General features: G+C 36.9%; 1 protein-coding gene and 1 long non-coding RNA gene across 13 annotated transcripts in view; one reads left to right on the top strand and one right to left on the bottom strand.

Moving 5' to 3' along the window:
* Positions 1–21,787, bottom strand: part of LOC108717999 — a 45,776-nt gene extending 23,989 nt beyond the window's left edge. The window contains exons 1-2 of the long non-coding RNA XR_005961590.1: positions 21,647–21,787; positions 663–743 (exon numbers count right to left, since the gene is read on the bottom strand). This is a non-coding gene — a long non-coding RNA (uncharacterized LOC108717999). The remainder of the gene's footprint in view (positions 1–662; positions 744–21,646) is intronic.
* The window catches only part of LOC108717998 (regulating synaptic membrane exocytosis protein 1), a 195,401-nt gene that overhangs the window by 65,431 nt on the left and 105,154 nt on the right, over positions 1–24,816 (top strand). For 11 of the 12 annotated variants that reach the window (XM_041564689.1, XM_041564688.1, XM_041564686.1 and 8 more), the window contains exons 5-10: positions 271–1,130; positions 15,246–15,313; positions 18,494–18,604; positions 19,700–19,799; positions 22,119–22,242; positions 23,404–23,450. In XM_041564689.1, the coding sequence (XP_041420623.1) occupies positions 271–1,130; positions 15,246–15,313; positions 18,494–18,604; positions 19,700–19,799; positions 22,119–22,242; positions 23,404–23,450 (1,310 nt within the window). Of the gene's footprint in view, positions 1–270; positions 1,131–8,845; positions 8,903–15,245; positions 15,314–18,493; positions 18,605–19,699; positions 19,800–22,118; positions 22,243–23,403; positions 23,451–24,816 lie in introns of all 12 variants that reach the window. The other variant, XM_041564692.1, reaches the window with a different exon arrangement.

Genomic DNA, 24,816 nt, shown 5'->3' with positions numbered 1-24,816 from the left:
CTCTTTAAATACTGCTTCAGTACTTGTTCTCCTGCTTTATACTGTGTCATGATAAAGTTCATATTACTGTGTATAGGGGTGAGAGCTGCTTTGGTAAAGAAATCTGCTTCTTTTTTACTTTCTGTATACAGTTGTCGTAATGCAATATAGCAAATGCAATGTGGTAAATAATCATAGTGATATAACTAATATTATTCATTATTTATATTATGATATAAATAATATCATGGCAGATTCTTCATCCTACCATTTTTTATTTACTCTTTGTAGGAAGAAGATCTTAGCAATTTCAGAGCAAAATGGAAAGGTCTTGAAAAACGATCGCAAAAGAGTGCAGAAGTGTTTAAACCAACAAGCTGAAGGACATGTGGATGACAGAGAACATAAAGAAAGGAGAGAAAGCAGAAGATTAGGGAAAGGAAGGTCACAAGACATTCCAGAAAAAGAAGAGGAAGATACAAACATGGAAGAAGACAAACAAAGAACAGAGGATGAGTATCAAACGAGATACAGAAGTGATCCTAATTTAGCAAGGTATCCAGTAAAACCGCAACCTGAAGAACAGCAAATGCGCATGCATGCAAAGGTTTCAAAGGCAAGGCATGAACGACGGCACAGTGATGCATCTTTACCACATACAGAGTTAGATGAAGCCGAAGTACCTGAGAATCAGTTAGGTAAAAGCTCACAAGGATCAGCATCTCAGGACAAAAAATCCATTTTGGAGAATCAGAGGTCGTATTCTGTAGACAGAAATGGTGAAGTATTAGTTTCCAAGCCAAAACAATCTGCCAATCACAGTCTCCATGGTTCTCAACACAACCTGGTTCCTACAGAACATATAGACACTATGAACCACGATTCCTTTAAAAAACAAAGTAGATTAGACCCCAGTTTTACTCTGAGGAAAGTTAAACGCGAAAAGATGGAGACAATGTTGAGAAATGACTCCCTTAGTTCTGATCAATCAGAATCTGTTAGACCTACCCCACCAAAGCCAAACAGGTCGAAAAGAGGAGGGAAAAAAAGACAGATGTCAGTTAGCAGCTCAGATGATGAAGGAGCATCAACTCCCGAATATACAAGCTGTGAAGATGCGGAAATAGAAAGTGAAAGTGTCAGTGAAAAAGGTAAGATTTTACTCAGAAATGGGTATTTAAAGGGGTTGTTCACCTTCCAAACACTTTTTTTCAGTTCAGTTGTTTTTAGATTGTCCACCATAAACAAAGACTTTTCTCAATTGCTTTCCATCTTTTCTCCCAAAATTTTAGTTTAAAGGGGTTGTTCACCTTTGAGATAACTTTTAGTATGATGTAGAGAATGATATTCTGACACAATTTGCAATTGGTTTTCATCTTTTGTTATTAAAGATTTTTGAGTTATTTCGTTTTTTATTCAGCAGCTCTTCAATTTGCATCTTAAGCAATCTGGTAACTAGGGTCCAAATTACCCTAGCAACCATGCATTGATTTGAATTAGAGACTGGAATATGAATAGGAGACGCCTGAATAGAAGGATCAGTAATAAAAAGTAACAATAACAATAGAAGGGAGTCAGTGATGCAAATAACTATAAAAAGGCAAATAACTATAAAAAATAATGAAAACCAACTGAAAAGTTGCTTAGAATTGGCTGTTCTATAACATAATAAAAGTTACCTTAAAGGTGATCTACCCCTTCTATGTTTGCGTCTCTGTGGTTTCAGTCTGGCAACTCAGTGATCCAGGAGCAGATTCTGAACTGTTACAATTTGCTACATTTAGATGATACAATTAGTTGATAGTTGATACATTTATCAACATTATCTGGGGATTATTAGCAATAGTGATGTGCAGCCGGATTTTCCCGACTCACATACGCCACCCGTCCTCCCTCCACCCTCCCCCTCCCAAAAAAGTTGACTGTAAGTTGGCCACACAATGGCTAGATACTTGATCATCCAACTTTGTCCTGTGGGATAAACCAATGGACCATGTGCTTATTGACCTCAAAAATGGACGGCCAAATAGCACTGATTTCATTTTTTTTTGGCCTGCAAGTATTGAAACACAAGGGGCCTGCCACTTAAGAAAGAAAGGAAGGACATTAGCCAACCAGATTCTAAGCTTGACTGGTTGCTGATTATGAGAGCATCATTCTATAAAAATACATTATGAAATCCTACATATTTCTTTATTTATTTGATTTTTTTAATTATGAAGTGACTTTTTTTAAGTATTACATTTATATCCAAAACAGTTATCAATTCAACACATCCTGATGTCCCAATTAGGAAGTCCTGAAATTGTACAACTTTGGTGGGAGAACCTAGTAGCTTCTTATTAAGAGAAGGCATAATAATGTATTTACACAGAATGTCTGCACTGAAAGGCTGGAAATTGGACATGTCTATATATATATATATATATATATATATATATATATATATATATATATATATATATATATATATATATATATATATATATATATATATATATATATATATATATATATATACTTTGTCTCCTGGCATTTCTGATCTGCAATGATTTATGTTCTGCTATATTTACTATTTCAAAGAAAGTGTTTTCATAATTTTGCACCTTTTTACCTTTTAGGACTGATACCTTTATATGTAATGAAAGGTATTAAAAGGAGAAATTAACCCGTAACATAAAAAACTCGACCCCCTACCCTACGTAGACCCCCCCCCCCCCCTCAGCCTACCTGGTACCCAGGGCAAATGCCCCAAACTTTTTACTTACCTCTCGGTGCAGATTCTGTCCTCGGGAGTTCACAGCTGCCATCTTCTTTTCTTCGTTAAACTTCGGAAGCAGACGTTTTTGGCACATGTGCAGTTGGAGTAATTTTCCGGTCCTGAATAACTGTGCATGTGCCGTAATTTTAGTGACATTTTTCGTGACTTTCGGAAATTTTCTTTACTTTCAGCGCATGTGCAGTTGTTCGGAACCAGAATATTACTCCAACTGCACTTGCGCCGAAAACGATGATCTGCTTCCGAAGTTTAACGAAGAAAAGAAGATGGCGGCCGTGAACTCCCGAGGAAAGAATCTGCACTGAGCGGTAAGTAAAAAGTTAGGGGCATTTGCCCTGGGTACCAGGTAGAATTGGGGAGAAGAGGGAGGGGATCAACGTAGGGTAGGGGGGTCAGTTTTTTTATATTACAGGTTAAATTCTCTGAAAGCCTGCCCAGGTGCAATAACCTATGACAACCAATAAGATATTTATTTTTAAACAGTTGACCAGTAAATGGTTGAATGCTATAGGTGATTAGACCTGTAGTGATTGTTGCACCTTTCATTATATTAACCCTATGGATTTGTGGCTGTCCTAATGACATGCAACAAGGTTACTAACTTAGTAACTTTATAGAAAACAATATGGTATTTGACAACTCATCGCAAGTTCCATGCATGAGCCAACAATGTTATAAGTTATACTAATCACATCTAACACATGATGCAATTTAACTGTGAAGGGCTGATTTATAAAAAAGGTTGAGTGAAAAATTTAGTTTGAACTTTTTAGAAACAAATATTTTTTCCACTGTTTTTTTTTTTAGATACAGGTATTCCATTATCTGGAAACCTGTTATCCAGAAAGCTCCAAATGATGGAAAGGCTGTCTCCCTTAAACTCAATTTTTTCCAAATAGTCAAAATTTTTTCTCTGTAATAATAACCACTAAGATATAATTAATCCTTATTGGAGGCTAAACCAGCCTATTGGGTTTATTTAATGTTTACATGATTTTCTATTAGATGTAACGGGAAAGACCCGTTATATGGGAAGCCCCAGGTCCCGAGCATTCTGGATAACAGGTCCCATACCTGTACTGATCATTTTTATTGCCAAAAGAATTTAGGAGCAAAAAGCTGCAGATATTGGTTTGGCAATGGCATGTCTTTGAATGAAAATATTTCTAGCACCCCACTTACTTGGGAATGTTCATGAGTTCAAGCATTCTAGAGTTGCTTAAACTTAAACAAAAGATACATTTCCTAGTCATCTTGGTGCTCAAGAAAATTCCCACAACAAAGGTGAAACACCAGAGAATAAAAGAATGTTACAATTATCACGCTTATGATGCTTTGAGAAGAAATACAAAAATCTGAATTTTGGTAAATCTGCCCCTAGATGTCACTCAAGTACAGAATGTAGTTTATTTCTTTACAAGATTCACATGATCAAAAACAGTTTTGTGTAGCTGTCGTGGTTCAGTGTTTATTTAATTTTCTTTAGATGCACATTATTTTAGTGCATTAGCAGACCCTGGTAGACAACAAAGCAATGTGTCAAATAATGAAAGAAACAATAAATGCAATTTACAACATAGTCATTGTAACCCTTATCCTTCTTGATTTTATATAAACTATTGTTTATATCTTATACAGGGTTTTCTTTCTTTTCCATTTGAGTTAATTTCTTTTAAGAATACAATTTGTTCATTTATACGCTTACTTGCTACAGATTGTAACTTGTATGGAGCTGTTTGGGACCAGAATCAAAACTCTGCATGTATGGTTAATCAAAGAGCACCCTCCAGTTATGCCTGAATTTATGTTAACACTGTATAGTTCAATTATTCAATATAACTGTTTTTTATACAGCGATGTGTTGTACAAAAAGCAGCAGAGAAAATTGTATTTATGCCATTTTCCTGTTTCTGTTACACAGCTTTAGAATTTTCATCTAAAACGAGAAAGGGGATTCGGTTCGGATTCGGCCAGGATTCGGCCTTTTTCAGCAGGATTCGCATATTGCATATGCAAGTTAGGGGTGGGGAGGGAAATCGCATGACTTTTCGTCACAAAACAAGGAAGTAAAAAATGTTTCCCCCTTCCCACACCTAATTTGCATATGCAAATTAGGATTCAGTTCGGTATTCGGCCGAATCTTTCGGGAAGGATTCGGGGGTTTGGCTGAATCCAAAACAGTAGATTTGGTGCATCCCTAGCTAAAACACTTCTCATGCTAAAATTAGCTCAATCCCAGAAAGTAAAGAAATTTGGGTCAGCTACAGTGTCCTACCTTGCCTCACTCCCATGAGAAGGCATATTGTTCAGTATACTGAATGTGACATCTAGCTTATTTCTTTAGCCTTCACATTTTACTTCTTTTCCACCAACACCAACCTGGAGGTTAGATAATCAATTAACCAATGTACTTTTATTATTGGCATCCACGTCTAAGAAGATTTGCAGGCAACTTTTGATTAATGGTTTCTATATTATTTTGTGTGTGGTTGTACTGCTATTACACTGTGCTGATTCGTGCATATTTTGCACAACTGCAGTTGTTCTGGCCACTCACATATAAAATGAGATGCAAGTGCTCAATTGAGATCTCACATCTGCTGACATTTTTGCACACCAAGTAGGATGGAGGGTTTTGGTGGGTCCAGTCCACATACTAGCATAGGCCCATGTAATAAAGGAATTCTGCACTCACAGTTCTTTTCTTTGTCAAAATTCAATGTATATACTACTTTTGGCTGTTACACCAACATTTCCAAGCATATTTCTCACCTTGGGAAAGACTGATTTAACAGCAAATTAAATTAATCTTTTTTTGGCCAAAAGAAGACCTGTGAGTGTGCATTTCCTTTAATGTATAGGAAATCAATTCAGAATAATGACACTTTATGCAGGATGGAGGGGAAGCTCTAAACACCGTGCTGTACTGCCATATTTCTATTATCATGTCAGATATATGGCCAGATTCAATTCAGAGATAAAATGGTCTATCATGTAAAAACTCATAGATGATTTGCAATTCAAGTTAGATGGAATAACTTATCTCAGTGTTTATCATATGAAAACTTTATTGAAGTCTTTGAGAAAAAACTGAAACTGTGTCATAGATATCTTGCAAAGGGCAAGGCATTGTCTTTCAAAAATCTGGTATAAGGTTGCACTGGAGGGCACAAGACAGCCCTTAGCTTTCCCAGGTCCTTATGCTTCATGTTTCTGTGGGCATAACTGCAGGTCAGGGAGCAGAATGAGAATAACATTGCGGCTTGGGTCTGCTTTCTGCACTTTGTTGTTTATAAATGATCTCTTTTGTTTGCTGCTAAAATTCAGCAAGAGATGTTTGGAAACATGTATGCTTATTGTAATCCTGGCTGTAAGTGTATATGCACAGCAGTGTGTGTGAAATGCCCCCGTTTGGTAACAACAAATCAGAGCCTCTGCTTATTATTTGAAGTGCTATCTGAATATGACACTGATGCCTCCACACAATGATTCTGCATCACAATACTCTACAACTGAGAACAACACCTGAATTTTCGCTTCAGAAAACGTTGCCATACTTTGCGCAACCACACCAGATGTTGTTTTGTGGTGAAACTTTGTCTCTGCAAATGAACGCTGATTTACTTTCACCAGCAAAAATTCATAAGCATGAAATCTTTTTAGCGATTTTTTTCTAGCATTACTTTCTTCTTAGTGAAACTTTGTTGACAAACCTTTAAAGATCATTGGGAAGGCCACATCTACATAGTATGCAGTGTAATTTTGGACTCCAGTCCTTAAGAGGAATATAAATGAGCTGGAGAGAGTGCAGAGACGTGCAACTAAATTGGTTAGGGGGATGGAAGACTTAAAGGACCAGTAACATCAAAAAATGTAATTGTTTTAAAGTAATAAAAATATAATGCAGTGTTGCCCTGCACTAGTAAAACTGCAGTGTTTGCTTCAGAAACACTACTATTGTTTATATAAACAAGCTGCTGTGTAGCTACAGGGCAGCTATTCCAATGAGAAAAGGCTCAAGTTACACAGCAGATAGCAGATAAGCTCTGTAGAACATAATGGTGTTATCTGTTATCCATTATTTATCCTGTGCCATATAGCCGTTTTTCAATTTCCGCCATTGCTACACAGCAGCTTGTTTATATGAACTATAGTTTTACCAGTGCAGGGCAACATGATATTTTCATTACTTTAAAACACTTTCAGTTTTTGGTGTTACTGTTCCTTTAAATTATGAGAGTAGACTGTCAAGGTTGGGGTTGTTTTCTCTGGAAAAAGGGCGCTTGCGAGGGGACATGATTACACTTTACAAGTACATTAGGGGACATTATAGACAAATAGCAGGGGACCTTTTTACCCATAAAGAGGATCACCGTACCAGAGGCCACCCCTTCAGACTAGAAGAAAAGAACTTTCATTTGAAGCAACGTAGGGGGTTCTTCACAGTGAGGACAGTGAGGTTGTGGAATGCACTGCCGGGTGATGTTGTGATGGCTGATTCAGTTAATGCCTTTAAGAGTGATGATTTTTTGGACAGACAGAATATCAAAGGCTATTGTGATACTAAGCTCTATAGTTAGTATAGATATGGGTATATATAATTTAATTAAAAGTAGGGAGGGGTGTGTGTATGTTTGCTGGGTTTTCATTTGGAGGGGTTGAACTTGATGGACTTTGTCTTTTTTCAACCCAGTTTAACTATGTAACTATGTCTAATTTTAGGGTTATCTCCATTTTTGTGAATTTTGCTCAGAGCCAAAAAAAAAAAAAAAAAAAAAGAGTACTAAATGTGCTAATATGGTCGCATCATATATCTTCCATACATCCCAACTGATAAATAGACAAAGTTCATTGTGTGCACAGACTACAGCTTTTATTGAGCAACTGCCCATTTTCATCCTTTGATGAGCAAACAATATTTATAAAAAAGATTTTAAGGATTATAAAAGTGTCTGCAGATGGCAGGGGTGCTTCGCCAAAGAGGCGAGTTGAGGCTGTTGCCTCAGGCGGCATCGCCCCACTAGGTATCAGGGGCGGCAAAAATGCGAATTTCCGGGGGAGGGGCAACTGCTGCCTCAGGCCATTAGAGGTGGATCACTGTGCAGTTCTACGTGACGCAGCCCTCTTTTAACCCTCTTTTAACTAATGTAGCTTGACATGCAGGATACTGCGCTGCTGAATTCTCCTTTCTTGAAGATGAAATTTTGATTCGCTTAGTCGGCAAGGTACATACAATCCTGTAAAAGCAATTTATGCAGGAAAGGAAGGACTAATAGCTGCAGCTCCCCTATTGATTGACATAATTCCTGAGTGTGTACTTACTTTTTACCTTGTCAGCTTTATGAGGTGCCTCATTTATTTCACTGTGTTCCTGTAGAAATGGCCATACATCCCTCTTCATGGCATAGTTAATTCAAAACTCATCAGGCTTGTTGTGTCTTGGGAAAATGAAACCTAGTTAGCACTGCCCTGAGTACCTATTGATTCATGTGTTAATCAATGAGGACAATTCGCTGCAGTGATTTGTTTCAATGACAGAAGCATATAGGGCTGCTTTAGTCTCTCTCTGCTGTGGGAATACTGCAGAATATTTTGGTTCACGCTTCAAGGAAAACACTGCCTGATGGTGTTCCTGTACAGAGTTTTGAAAAAGAAACTGGATAATTTTATTGCTCTGTTGCTTTGCTACATGCGAAATCTGATCAACTACGTATTTCACGGAAGAGCAGTTTATGAGTCATCACTCGCTCCTGCTATGTTCTCTGGACTCTTTCAGTTTCTCCTGCAGACGCTGCACTCAGGGTCAGGTAAAACCAAGTGATCACTGCACCTTGTCCAGAGTAGGGAGCTAGATAATCTAGTAGTGCTCACTTTTACTGGAGTCTTAAAGTAATATAGTTAATTATATGTCAACTGGACCTGTTTTTTAAGAGTATAGAATGTAATTTAGTAGTCCCTTGAGTTGACAATTCATTTCTTCTGTACTAAATAATTAATTTTAATACTTTATTTCTCTTAAGTTATAATATATCATGCACTGATTTTACTGGAATAAAATTCATGCAGTTTTGTCTGGGTTATTTTTAGCTGCTCTCTTTGACAGAAGACAGTTGGAGTGCCCTGTCTCCTCTCAGTCGTGCTGTGGTTAGTACATTTTAAAAGCCTTTTGTACAGCAATAAGTGTCCTTTCTGTGCTGCAATTAACGTTCAAGCTATTGAGTGATAGCGTGGCTACTGATTTCCATAGTATATCTTATGCGATGTCATTTCAGAACTGATTCTAATAAAACGTCATTTTATGTTCTCAAGGATATATGGTCAAGATCAGATTAAAATATGTTTTAATATTCAGAGCATAACAATGCTAAAACCTCCCCTTGTGCTGGATGATTGTGCATGCTGAATCATTCATAGACTTGCGTGCAATACTGTTATGTGAGCAGTTTATCAGAAAGGATTTGTGTAGCATTTTTACCATTCCTAGAATCAATAGTCAAGGAAGTTGGCGAGACAAAGAATTAAAATCACCCTCAATATCCCCAATGTAATGGATCCTGTACAGTGTATTGCAAAGCTATAGAACCGCTAATTTATATGGACTGGGAATGTCGCATGCTCTCACATTCCTGTAAGCCAACCATTATGCATTCCAGTCTCTCTATATGATTTTACATAACGAAAAGAAATACAATAGCTTTGGTCAAAGCAGTATTTATAAGCCAGGGAATGAGAGAATAAAAGAGAATGTTTCAGTGCTGTTATTTATGTATTTCTCTGTCTGGTGTTAGTGGTGGTTTTATTCAAGTTGTTGCTGTCTAATTATGTCTGACATGGTATCCTTCTGTCTAATTAACCAGTGTAATATCAATTTTTCATGCATCTAGTCTAGGTAGTAGCAAAATGATATTCAAAGTAGGAGATATGATGTACACATTTTAGTTCATTGTCTACTGAGAACATCTTGTGAAAGGTACATTTATACATGTTAGTTGTCATATTGCTTATCTTGGATAAGATCCCTAACACGTGTTTCTTGATAACAAGTTTTGACTTCAAACTGTGGAATTCCCTTCCCATGACAATCAATATTGTTAAGTAAATGCATATATACAGAGAAATATTGTTTCTGCATTCCGAACTAAGGTTTGGCAAATTTTTTCGCCTTGTTTTGGCACAGAAATAGACTTGTATGGCGGTGTGCGCCAAAAAAAAAGACGCGCTTCAAAAAAATTTCGCCGTGCGACAAATTTTTTTGATGCTCATAGACTTTAATGGGCATCTGCGGCGAAACAAAACAGCTCAGATTCGCCCATCCCTTAACTGTGCTCTTGTTGAAGTAAGAACAATAAATGCTACTAGACTGAGTGCTAAACTCACTTGTGTAAAATTAGTTTTCTTCTGTTTATGAAAATATTATGTAATATGAATGGTAAAATTCCTTTTTGGTAAAATTCCTTATCTGACTTTTCCTATGCTTGATGTGAAATTTATTAATAATTTATTAATGAATTATAACAGGTCCCAGAAAATATTCTCCTTACTGGATATGACACCCACTATGAGCTTACATCTAGACATTGTTACAAAACACAAGTTTTTGCTAACCTGAATACGCAGGCACCAGCAATAATGACAGATAAAACCCAGGATACACAAACACTTAGCAATCAATAAGTGAACAAAATGCAAATTATGTAATAACTTCTATTTACAGCAACATGATATATAACAGACACATGAAAGAGCCATTACCAGTTATGATTAGGGGCCGCTGCCTTGTCAATTCAATAGGAATAAACTTACTGTATATGCAAAGCATTGTGTTGGATGAGTCCAAGGATATTGATGACTGGAAGGTCATACAGTATCTGGAACTAACAATACATTTTAACAGAATGTCACAGCAGTACGTTAAAGTGAAATATTTCAAAGTGTTCTTGAGAAAAGGAAGAATGGAGATTGTACAAGTGTGAAAGTGTTTGTTGGTCTCCTTCATCTTTGCCTGTTAAGGAATTTCAACTTGAATCTGGACATATTGCCTGTTTTCTTTAATATATCTTGACATGTATGCAAGACAGCATACAAATCAATAGGAAGCTTCTTGAAAACCCTTATGACAACTATGAATAAAGGAAAGCAGTTTTACATGACATTATCTAATAAACCCTAAAATATCATGTATTCTATAGCCATATAACTGCAAGACCAAGCTGCAAGTACAGCAGCCCAACAATAGTTAAAGTTACTGCATTTCAACTTATCCCTGTACTTGCTGATGGTGTCCAAGCCGTGGCATACAAAGTAGCAGCACATACACAAAGTGCCTTATTGTGGAAAAGTACAGAAAGTATTGATTGTTTTGCTTGAAGGAGATGCATCTCCAGAAGAACTACCCTCCATGTTTGCCTCCATGGCAATACAATCAGTTGTTTGCTGCTAACTATAGTGATAACAAAATGGTTCTTTTGAGTTTTTCTGCCCAGGAATGCTGTATCTTTTGTCTTATCTATGACAAGTATTATCACTTGTCTGTTTGAGGTACCTCCCACAATAAACATATGTTTATGGGCTCTGGTAACAGTCAAAAGGAACTTTGTCATGAAGGGAAATAGGCTAGGATTACAGCATGTAACTCTAGGTTACTGATGCCAGATTGTGACAGTGCAGCTCCTGTCAAGGTGAAAATTTACTCATTGAAATAAAGTTCTTCAGAGTAGTTTGGGTTATATGGAGTAGTATGGTGGTATGGGTTATATGTAGTGGTATGGAGTGCTTGTGAATATCTTCATTAGGTAAAAGAAAAAACAATTTTTCTTAGGAATTTCAGATAGGATCTTCAATAAATCTTCCCTTATTAGAAACTGGTTGTACAGTATATAATAATATTATAATACACAAAAGCCATGAATATACTGTAAATTATATCCTTATAAACGGTGAGTTCTGATGTCATCAGTTATAAACGGTGAGTTCTGATGTCATTTCTGTCACATGACTCATTGAAATTTGTGTATTATAATAAATAAAGTACCCCCAGTTGTAAAATATGAGGATATTAGAAGTTACCTCGGAGTTTCATGACCTGTATAAAAACACTCGGCCTTCGGCCTCGTGTTTTTATATGGTCATGAAACTCCTCGGTAACTTATAATATCCTTATATTTTACAAGAGGGGGTACTTTATTCACGATATATACTGCATATACATCATTATGGGAGTTGGTTCATATCGAGTCCTACAGAGCACAGGCATTAGGCATCTTATGAGAAAGCCATTGCATTTTCTTCTAATTAAGGGAAATCAGTTGATTTTTTTAATGATTATTTCTCATGTAGTCATAGAGTATCACTTGAATGTAAGGCATTTTTTCTGTTGCCTTTATATTGTTGATTCATGTGCGGTGTAAAATATGAAGGTAATTTTACCCAAAGAGCACAAAAAGTAGCTAATGGATTGTGGTGTTCATGCAAATGGCCTGTAGATGTCACTGTACTCATGCTTATACTGTGCATACTTCCTGGTAGCTTAAAAGTGAAAGTTACTGTTGTATAATGCCTGCATGACTCTGCTAATAAAGCACTGTTATACTCTACTCATCCTCGGCTACCCAAAACATAACAAATGGCAACGAGGATGGCTCTTCTACCTCTGCAGCAGCCTGCACCTTTTCTTCCAAACCCTGGTGAGCCTACCATACCTTTTACTACTTGGATCTATATGTTTGAAAATTACATTATTGCTGCTGACCAAGGGGAGATTTCTGCTGCTAGAAAGCGTGCTTTACTTATTCACTGCCAGGGAGCAGAGGGACAGCGTATATTCTATACATTACCATTACCTGATGATACTTATGAAACTGCTCTTACTGCTATAAAGAACTTTTTCATGCCAAGAGTAAATGTGGTTGCTGAAAGATATAAATTCTGCCAATGTGGACAGCGTAATGGCGAACCCACAGAATTTGTAGCAGCTTTGAGAGAGCTGGTTGTTACCTGTGAGTTTGGGAATCTAACAGATGAAATGATAAGAGACCAAATAGTGGAAAAAACAAACTCACCTCGCATTAGAGAGAGACTGCTCCTAGAGCAGGATTTAACCCTTGTAAAGGCTATTACAGTTGCTAGCCAAATTGAAACAGCAGTGGCAGAGGCTAAAACTCTCAGTCAGGGAACTGATGGGAATGTACAGATTGTGAATTCAACACTGTGGCCTAATAATGCACAGTCACAGGCAAAATACAGTGCAAAACCATGCAGCAAATACAAATAGAAAATACTGCTTTTACTGTGGTTCAACACAACACACTACAAATCATGTTACATGTCCTGCACAAAAGTAGGACATTTTGCTAAGATCTGCCGTAGTTCTGCTAAAGATGTTCATGAAGTCACTACTACAAATGTCACAGTATTAAGTGTGGATAAAGCTGGTACATTTATTCCAGACAAGTTTATATGCACTGTGTCAGTACTGCTTCTGCTGACAAGGGACACTCCATTAACCTGATGCTTGATACAGGTTCAGCTGTTTCTATACTACCAAAGAATATTTTCTTGAAATACTTTGCAAAAGATCCGCTTGTTGCTCCTGCCCTGAAACTGGTAAGTTACTTAAAGGATCCAATCCCTGTTTTTGGTTGCTTGCCAGTGACTGTACAATTTGAATCAAATACTGCAAAATGCGACTTTTACATTGTGAATAAGGGAACTGCTATACTTGAAAGGGATCTCTTTGCTGCATTAAACCTACAATTAGTTGATGGTCTCATTACTACAGCACCAGTGCCTGCCACACAACCAGTGTCTAAAATTTCACCACAAAGCAACACTTCACTGGGTTGTGCAAAGAACTTTGTACACAAAGTTAAGTTGAGACGACATGTAAAACCAGTACCATTTCATGATTCAGCATGGGAAGAACTTGCTATTGATATTGTCGGTGCTTTTACAGATGTTCCTTTAGACTGCAGATTTGCTATAACCTTGATGGACTATTACAGTAAATGGACAGAAATTTAATTTGTTTCTCATATAACATCAGCTACAGTAATAACATTTCTGTCTACAGTCTTCAGTAGAGAAGGTAATCCAAAGGAGTTAATATCAGACAACGGACCACAATTTGTCTCATCTGAGTTTGAATTCTTTCTGAGACAGAGGAATATTGTGCATAGGAAATCTTCAGTGTATTACCCACAAGCAAATGGAGAAATCAAGCAATTCAACAGAAGTCTGAAAGAAGCACTACAGACAGCAAATCTTACTGGGAAATCTTGGAAAGTATTTACAACAGAGTTCCTACATAACTACAGAGCAACACGCCATGCAACAACCCAATCATCTCCAGCTGAATTATTATGGCAGACAGATGCGCACTATGTTACATGTTGCAGACATCAAACTTCCACAAAATACTGTGCCTACAAAATCATCTACTGCAGACATTGTGAAACGTCAACAAGCCAAATGTAAGGCTTATACTGACAGAAAACGTGGTGCAAGAGAAGTGCACTCTCAGCCTGGATCTTTAGTCAGAATTAAGAAACCAGGAATACTGAAACAAGGACAATCTAAATTTACTACACCACTCAAAGTCAGACCCCTCGAGGGACATACACATATGAACTGTCTGATGGACGCATATGGAATGTAAGTCGTCTTGCTCCTGTTAGATATGACTTTGGAGAAGCTCCATTTGATGAAGGACATTTTCCAACTCCTGATGTCAGCTGCAATAGGCCTGAGGAAAGTGAACCTATAAGGCGTACTGAGAGAATCAGAAAACTACCTGCATGGACCAAGGACTATGTGATGTGAATAATGTATATTATTGCTTTAAAATGCATACTGTTTAATGTTGCTGTCTATTATAGTTGTCCAAATGCTTTCCTACTATAGGGGGAATATGTGGTGTTCATGCAAATGGCCTGTAGATGTCACTGTGCTCATACTGATACTTTGCATACTTCCTGGTAGCTTAAAAGTGAAAGCTTACTGTTGTATAATGCCAGCATGACTCTGCTAATAAAGCACTGTTATACTCTACTCATCCTCGGCTACCCAAAACATAACATGGATTACAAATACTACACGTTTTGGCCAAACTAGCCTTCCCGAGTTGCATATCTACTGTAGGTTGTCTGTGATATCTGTGTCAGCAGAACTAGTGGTTGTTTTGACTTGGTACCAAATTACAAACTCTCAGGGGTTACAGTTTCAAATCTGAAGCTGTTAACTCAGCTGAATGCGTAGGTATACCTGAGCCATACAGCTGCACTTAATGCTCTATTGCCTTCGAAATGCAAGAGCTGATTTCCCATTGATAATCACACATAATCTCATATTGTAGATGCTGGAGTTCTACTGGATAGGCATGTATTTTATTTTTGTATTTTTTAACTGTGAAAAGAAAGAAAGACATAACTAAAGGCTGTTTTGTAAAAATCTTCATATATTTGTCACTCTTTATCTTATTCTGTTCTTGCAGGTGATTTGGACTGTTTTTGGTTGGATGCTGCTACATGGCATAGCAGAGAAACATCACCCCTTGGGTCGGTAAGACAAAAATCTTTATGCTTGTGTGAACATTTTGTTGCTGACTCTGCACTGCTGTGAGGTTGTATAACTGCTCTAGTGAGCAATATCAAATTCTTAAAATGTTTAAGTGCAGACTACAAATCTGTTGTTATATTTAGGCCATTGTGTTCTTCTCATATGATTAAAGGGGTTGTTCCGCATCACAATTTAAATTATACATCACAAGTGATCAGTTGTGATATATAATCCCAGGCACAATCCCCGGGAATTGAATAACTAATTTTTTCTCCATGGCGTATGAATAAACAAATGCAGCGCTAGACCATACCACGGCACACTGCCATCTTACTTGCCTTTCCAAACTGACCCTTCTTAAACTTAGGCTCTCACATTCACAGTTAAATTGTTGTATTCTATCCTATTGCACATGCGTTAGTCTAATGACTGTGCTAGGGACATCTGGGAAAGGTAAGTAAAAGGAGCACTGAGCCTGGGAAACATTTGATTCACTGGGTAAGTGTGTACTGTATATGGGCACTCCCAGTGAATTTGGATTTACTTTATGGGGTCTTTTTTCATGCTGTGTAAAAGGTGGAGTGAAATATTACCGGTGATGTTGCTTATAGCAAAAAATCAGATCTTTGTTTTTGTTCTCTAACTATAGACATCTAATTGCTGATTGGTTGCTATGGGCAACATCACTGGTAATGTTTCTTCCCACTCTTTACCCAGCATGATAAATAGGGCCCTAAGTCTGTTATAAAGCAGTTGCTGACATAGTTTCAATTCAGGGAGCATGCTGTTACAGCTGAAGGTGCTACTGCTGAGAAAATCTATTATTACGTAACATTTTAACCATTTAGAGATCCAGACATGCTGAACTATTACTGGAACATAAGAGGGAGTCCCAATTTTCAAAATGTACTTTGTTCCCTTAAACATGGAAACCAGCTGAAGAAAATCATTACTTGCATTGTATTATTTTGTGAAGCTGAACATACCTTTTAATCTTATGTGAACATAATGAGCTAAATCCAATATAATTTTATTTACAATGTAAGCTCTGCAATTTAAATAAGCATTACTTGGAAAAAGATATAAATGCTTACACTTACTGTTCTAGTGTAAAACTGTTTATTGCAATATTATTAGATGTTTATCCAAATGCTTCATTGATCCCTTTGATTTTTAAAAAATCCTTTTTTCTTCAACCTCCTAGTTTCCTGGCCTGTAATTGTGTCCACTCAAAGTCAGCAGTATGGAAAACAGATGCATTTTTACGACTAATGTTCCTTTCATATTGAAAATTAGTTTAACAATTTAAGACTAAGTTTCCACAATGTGCTACCAGCTAAATGCAATGCAAGTAATGGCAGATAACCTACAATACATCACTTCTAAGAGCAATGGCATACACATAATTTTTTTCATTCTGACAATTTTCAGCTTGGCTGATAGGTAACAAAATATGCTGAAATCCTTCCCATTCATTGTAATGACAAGTGTTTAGACTAGCAGATGCATTTGGGAAAACAGCCAGAGTCACCCTCTGTGCTTTTAAGTCCCTCTGTTGCCCTATGATCTATAGCAGTTACAATTAAACTTTTAAGTAAGTTCAAAATAATTCTCACGACTGATATAGATGATTAAGAATATTCTACTCCAAAACGTCTTCCAACAATTTTTATTAGGACCACAGAAATCCTTCAAATCAGTATGAAACATCCCTGAAAATCAGCATGAAATATATCAAGAAAAGTTGTGTTTACAGAATTACTTGCTAGTATAGTGATACACGTTCTATAGACCATTTGCAATATAGGCAAAGTACATACATACATAGATGTACAGTTATTAGAGTAGGAATAGCCTTCCCTAAAATTCTCTGTTGGCCAAAGTAAAACTTAAAAGCACTTTCCTTTTCTCATTATCATGCTTTGTCTCACGCTCATATATACAGCTACTATCATTTTCATATACCCACAGTAATGAGTGGGCTATGTATTGTCAGTTTCTCTATCCTGCTAGAGTGTCTACAAGGATCCATCAGAGGTTATAGTAGTGGCTAATGCAATTAAGGAGAACAGCACTGGCAATCAGATGTCTATAATCTGCTGCTGCTGCAGGTCCCATAAATCTTATTCCAACACTGCTTACATCAGCTTTGTGGGAGACGAAAATAGTCGTCTAATGGTGTTTTATGGCACACTATTTTCCCTTAAGGCTCATTGTTCCTTATTAAATAGATCTCAGTGGGATATCCCTCAATATTTTATTATTTATATCTCTAGCATATCTTTCAATACATCATAAAGGAAATGTAAAACAAAAGAGAGACAGAGATGCTTTTTATGCATCTGTATAGTTTTTTTTTTTTTTTTTAAATGTTCATATAAGTAGTAGTAAGTAATAGTATTTAAAATGTACTGGCATATTGTTCGGTATAGGATTCAGTCCAATTTACTGCATGTATTTGTTTCTGTACTTTAATAGGTAGGTATTATGGAGATTTTCTTTAAGAGTTTCTGCTTGCTTCATCATTTTATCAGTTTGAATGATTGATTGGGAAATTGGGAAACGTTTTGGCGCCAAATCATGGCCTGCAAGTGGCCAGCCATGTCATCGCCAGGACATGTACAAACACAGTTGCCGATTCAAAATCTGAAACACTGAAAAAAGCACAAACTCTTGGAATGTTCTCCCTCCTACCTACTAGAGCTTTCAGTGAGCGTTGCCAACTACCAAACAAACTTAATACTGACCACAAGCTGTAGCTGGGTGTACGCAACTCTCACATAGAAATAACATATATAATGGAAGATAAGTTTGATTCAACTGTAAAAGTCCACTATGTCAATTTAACCATCAGACTTTGTCAGGCTCATTTACTAGCATGGAGGAAGTGTGCAACAAATTAGAAATTAGCTTTGTTCAGATGACTGTAGGAAGATCAGTAAAAGCAAAAATCAGGTTGATTGCCATGGGTTACTGCTTTAGTGCAGTTTTGCTCATTATTAGCAAATTTGACTCTTTGTGTTCAGCTGATGCTAACCTGTTAAAATAATGCAGAATAGATTTTAAATCAAGTCAATACTATACTGTACTATATCTTGATCCCATCAACAACTATTTAATATGTTGTGGAAGAAAGCATCGATCACCAAGTTTGCATTTTGTGTCTTTGATGTCCTTGCCCAGCATCCAGTAACCTGGCAGCCGTCGAAGGAAGGGGATCGTTTAATTGGCCGTGTTATTCTAAATAAAAGAACAAGTATGCCAAAAGAATCCGGATCACTTCTGGGTTTGAAAGTAAGCATGATATGATGATTTATGTTTTTTGAAGATCTTTGCATTGACATCCTGCCAAGGCCATATTGTTGGATTAAATTGTACTTGTACTTATGGTTGATAGCTAAATTCTCAAGTTTCTATAAGTACAGGGACATACAAAGGTTAAAAAAAGTTCAAGGGTTTTAGTTGGAATCCCTGTCTCAGCTTGGTTTAAACTTTATTCATATCTTGGCAAAGAAAGCTGACCCATATTTTTGGTTCATGTTTATTCTTCTCTAATCTGTCGACTCATAAATCACATTATTTAAACATACATAACTTATATAAACAGAGTATGGATCCAATTATCTCTTTGATGCCCTGTGTTTATTGCTTATATTGTTTAAAGAAACAGAATATACTGTACTCAGATCCAAACCAACTGGCGATCCCTGTGTGACCTTTACTGAAATACAGTACATACATTTTAAATATGCAATGGATGTAAACTAAGTTCTAATTTACAAAGACAGACAAGACAGCTTCTATGTTTGATATCACAACTGAGTATACAGTTAATTAGGTGGTTTCTTCTGTTCTAGGACTGGCCTGTACTATTGATCTATTTTATATTTTTAGATGTACATGTTCCCACTGCCCTCAGGATTTTTCTAGATTTTCCAGACATGATTCTTTATAAGAATTCCATAATATTATTGCTTCATTAAGTTAGACTGGCAATTTTTTTAGATCCAAAAGGCACAGACATAGTTCTTTCACCTGCCACACACTGGAATTGAAGGTTCAGAATTTAGAATTGCTGACAAGTTAAATTTTTTTGTGCTAAGCTGAAAAACGCTAGATGTAATTACTTTATATACATAATTATCAAATAATAATAATTATTCACTATAATTTGCAGGAACCCCCTCTCCACATTATTTAACCCTTGCTCTATCACTCCCCCCCCCCCCAAGCTTGCACTGATGACATATGGGCATGAAGGAAGGATGTTGGTGGAATGGTTTTCAGGACTCCTTCTCCTCTAGGCCATCACAGGCTCTCCTAACATCTTGTGAAATTAAGTTACAGAATTTGTATTATATTTTCCTCTTTGCATTTTTATTTATTCAGGTTGTAGGAGGCAAAATGTCAGAAACAGGACGCCTTGGTGCCTTCATCACCAAAGTAAAGAAAGGGAGCCTGGCAGATGTTGTTGGCCATTTAAGAGCAGGTACAGTATAAATAAATGTAATGTATATCATGGTGCAATCCAAGTTGCCAGGTCCAGACCAAATTTATGGTAGGATTTAATTTGCAAAAATCTAACTGCTAGTGAGGTAGTACTCATTAGCTTGCCAATCATCTGTTTTGTATAAAATAACTCTTGGAGCTGGCCAGAAAGTACTGTCTCAGGGCTGACCCTGAAAATTTAGCTGTGGGACTTAGTAATGTTGGCTGCACCACTGCTGGGTTGCTGCTTTCTGCTGTTTCCAACCAATATCCTATGGCCCCCATACATGGGCTGCTAAAAGCTTATCGCAGCTTATCGGCATGTGTATAGAGCCCTCCGACGGGCTTTACCAGTTGATATCTGCCCGAAAGTCGGTCAGATGCCGATCGTGCAGGGTAAAAAATCCCATTGGATCACAGCCACAGCTTTTCATTGATGTGTTCCTGCGATTCAACCTCCCGTTTGGCCTCCATTGCCCAATATCACCCACTTCAATTTGGGCATACCAGGGAGAGATCCGGCTATTTGGCAACATCGCCAAATGAACAGATCTCCCTGTGTATGGCCACCACAAACACAGTGTCTTCCAAAAAATGAAATATCATCTTTCTTTAGCAGATATAAGCAGTGGCAAGGTCAAGGCAAAGCCAGTATCATCTTCTGCTTTGTCCTGCCACATTGCAATTGTGCTTATGTAATAATTTTTATCCTTATTTGGCCCTACTGGGTACAAGTATGAGATCCATTATCCAAAAAACTCAGAATTACAGACAGGCTACCTCCCATAGACTCCATTTATCCATATAATCCAAATAAAAAACCTGGCTGACCGGGTAAAATCCGGAGAGGTTGCAGCCCTAAGTACAAGGTACTGAAAAGTGCCTGTTCGGATGTCCAAATTAGGAAATCCGGACAGAACATGGAAGTTAATGACATGACGATCCACCATGTCATCAGTCCCGCCTCGACATTATAAGCCCCCCCCCCGATTTCACCAGCCCACCCCCTGCCCGTTTTCCCCGAACTGAAAAGGTGGCAAGCCTACTTGTACTTGATCCAAATTAAGGCATAACTAATCTTTTTTATTCTTGGATAGGGATGTAGCGAACTGTTCGCCGGCGAACTTCGACCGCGTCCGCCGAATGTTCGCGAACGTCGCGCGACGTTCGCATTTTGAGTTCGCGTCCGATTTGAATACAAATCGTTCGACCATTCGAATTCCTTCGACCGCTAAAAATCGAACGATTTCCATTCGTTCGAACGATTGTAAGCATTCGAATGAATGAAAAGCATTCGATCGAATGCTTCGATCATTCGATTCGAATGAAAATCGTTCGATCGAACGATTAAAATCCTTCGATCGTTCGATTCGAACGATTTTAGCGGGTGTTCGAAGTTCGCGAACTGTTCGTGAACGTTCGCATTTTTTGCCGGTGTTCGCGAACGCCGTTCGCGAACACCAAATCGGCAGTTCGCTACATCCCTATTCTTGGAACAAAACTAGCCTTTTGGGTATCTGTATATTTGTATATAAACTTACTAGGAAGATGCCCCTTTTATATTGATGTATATATATATATATATATATATATATATATATATATATATATATATATATATATATATATATATTGTGAGCAGGATCAGATGAACAGTTCTTTAACAGGCAAAGTCCATTTATTGTTTACATATACAGACTCTGTGAGTAAAGCAGCATAAAACAAAATAAAACAGTACCAAATCCTTGCCACACTTGGCTCTAACTAATACACAGGGTACTTTCCCTCTCCACTACCGGTCCCCTACTGGGATTCCCAGCCAAACACAGAAGTACAACTCCACAGTACCTTTGCAATGTCCTTTTTACTTCTGGAAAAACAAACAGCCGCTCCAAATGGCTACACAGATCCCAGCTCTCTCAGCATGTATCTCAATCTTACCCTGAGAGACTCCCCTCTACAGCAGCTAGCCGATCTAGCCTCCTAATTAGTCCCCAGGTGAGACTGTCCAGTGGAATTAACCCACTCAGGACTGCTGTACATATGGGAGTAAGACATGAACCTAGGGGAAATATATCTCCCTTCAACCTGTTCTCCAGTTACCGGTTCACTATATATATATATATATATATATATATATATATAAATATATATATATATATATATATATATATATATATATATATATATATATATATATATATATATATATATATATAAATGTACTGCTCTTTTGCCGTTTCAGAAATGTATTAACAATTGATCATGTAAGTTTAGAGGTGATTTTTAATTTTATTACTTGATTGATTGAATTTTGCAGGGGATGAAGTATTAGAATGGAATGGGAAACCTTTGCCAGGAGCAACAAATGAAGATGTTTACAACATTATTTTACAATCAAAGTCAGAGGCACAAGTTGAAATCATAGTTTCAAGGCCTATTGGGTAAGAAACTTATGAATATTGATATACTTTACAATATATGTTCTTACATTCATCTAATATAAAACAGCATTCACTAACTTGCCTAATATGTTATCTAAATTGCTCTGAAAGGTCTTATTCTGTATTTATCTCTAAAACATTGATAACATAAGGACATCTATCAGCCTATGCATGTTTTGGTTGATTGTATGGAGCCCATTTATAAGCTTTCTTAAGTTCATATTAACGTGCAGTTGTACAAATTGTTGGAGGTTGGTTAGCCCATTGATTTCAAGACTACACAATTACTCACAAAATTATGCGAAATATCAGTGGGTATCACATAATGTGGTTCTTGTCATACCAGCTTTAGCTATATAACTAACAGCTTTTGGTATAATTACAATTGAGATACTTCCTCAATAAGTTAAAAAATATAGCCTATTTAGCAGTTAGTTACTACGTATTATGCTTTATTTAAAAAAGTGGTAAGGATAGCAGTTACTTTACCTATGACAGGGTTGGATATCGTTCCTCTTTTTCTCCTTAAAGGAATTTGAATGCATTTTTTTTACAAAATGCATATTTTAATATTATTTAAATTGCAAGTTGGAGTGATATCACCACCCTCCCCTTCACCTCCAGCAGCTTTTCAAAAGAACAGAGGGATGGTAACAAGAAAACACCCGCATTGATACAAATCTATCATGGTAAATATTAGTGGATATTAAATTACTAGTGGTCGATTTGAAACTAGCACTGAATAGTAAAACCCCTGGGTCCAGCCATGATCCCTCCAGAAACAGTTTGTCTCCTTTTTTTTCTTTCATATCTTTTCCCTTCCATATTCACTATCTTATGATAGTCCTCTTCTTTTTCCATTATGCTTTTCATCTTTTTTCTCCTTACCTTTATTTCCCAGGTCTCTCCAAAGCTCAGCATTAGTTTAACATGATGTCCAACCCTGAGCCTCTACATTACATCGACCGATCTCATTATGTTAGTGGTAGGGATGATGATGATCTTGAAGAAAGGGAAGAGTTGAATGAGTAGACTGGAAAGCAACAACACATACATTTTATAAACATGAGTGTTTTTTGGTGCTACCGTTTCTTTTTTTCAGATAACAAATGCATTTACTTTCACTTACTTTACTATTTTTTTTCTTTCTCTTAATTTTAGAGACATTCCAAGGATTCCAGAAAACTCTCATCCACCATTAGAATCTAGTAGGTGCTTTTTTAATATGGATATTATTTGTATAATCTTACCAAGTTGCGAATATATATATATATATATATATATATATATATCTATAGATATATTTATAAATATATATATTTATAAATAATAAGCATTAGTACTTAAAATAGCAGTTTTTTTCCATCTGGGATTACCCAGTGCAGTGTTTTTATATGCACTGCTTTATGTTTGTTTATAAACATATAGCCTTATCTGTGTTCCTGTACACAGTGTTTCTAGAAAACAAAATTTTCTTAGGAATATGTTGCTTTGTGCTATGCAGAATTTTTAGGGAGGTTTCACTTCATGTCTATCATAGATTGTGTGCACAACTTGATTGCTGTCTCCACCTGCCCCATAAGCAAGGATATTTTTTTAGATGTTATGTCAGTAATGAAAAGCAGGAGACCCTGTTTTTTGTTATGTCCCTGTCCCATTCTTTTACCTTGTTGCTATTAATATACCAGGGAAATGAGAGGAATTGTTTCAAATTAAGAAGTCCTCTGTGTGCTGGACAAAAGATTTCCACTTGAGTTTAGATATTGGCGGGCCCATATTTTCAAGATCAAACAAATTATCCTCTCTTTCTACAGTACAGAAGTCCTCTCTTACCCTAAGATGAAAATGCACATACGGTATTTCCTTCATAGTCACAGAATACAATTTGCATTAAGTGGCCTTAAATCCAGGAGAATGAAACACTGTGCAGTTAATTAGCTGAAATGACTTGAGGACGAAGAGAACATATTTGATGTTTGCTGCTGGCCTACATAGAGCAACTCGAGATGCTGTGTACAGTGTTGCAGTGAAATTCAAGTCCTCCCCCATTGCATCAGGGGAGCCATTTTTATTCCGTAGGGAAAATTTGTATCAGCAGAAAGCATTCACTGGTAACCGGTTAAAATCAAACATCTTAATCTTTGCTATGGCATACTGCACCTGGGCAAATCTACTTTATCATTCTCCTCCTCTTCTAAAACCTATACTAGGACTGTTGTTGCCTTGATCTCACACAGAAGCCCAAAACATAATGTACAACATTTGAAACCTACTTCTTTAGTTAGGCTTTAGTTCTCCTTTAAATCAGACTCATACAATTTGCTGGCTTTGAAGTAGTTCAAGTATTTTCAGGCACTTACGTAGCATAGCACATCCATGCGCAGGGAGGCTGTCCATATAGTAAAATACATGTCATGGACTTAACTGTAAATAATAAACAATAACATTTTCATACATACAGGTACTAAATGAAACATTTGTTTGTATTAGTAAATGCATAATATTAGCTCATAGTTATTATTAACATGTATTTTAATAGCGCCAACATATTGCGCAGTGCTGTAGTCAGTTCAT

The sequence above is a fragment of the Xenopus laevis genome, chromosome 5S (assembly GCF_017654675.1).
Source record: "Xenopus laevis strain J_2021 chromosome 5S, Xenopus_laevis_v10.1, whole genome shotgun sequence".
NCBI classification, from domain to species: Eukaryota; Metazoa; Chordata; class Amphibia; order Anura; family Pipidae; genus Xenopus; species Xenopus laevis.
Note: the sequence above shows the minus strand (reverse complement) of the source record. Positions and strands in the feature narration are given on the sequence as shown.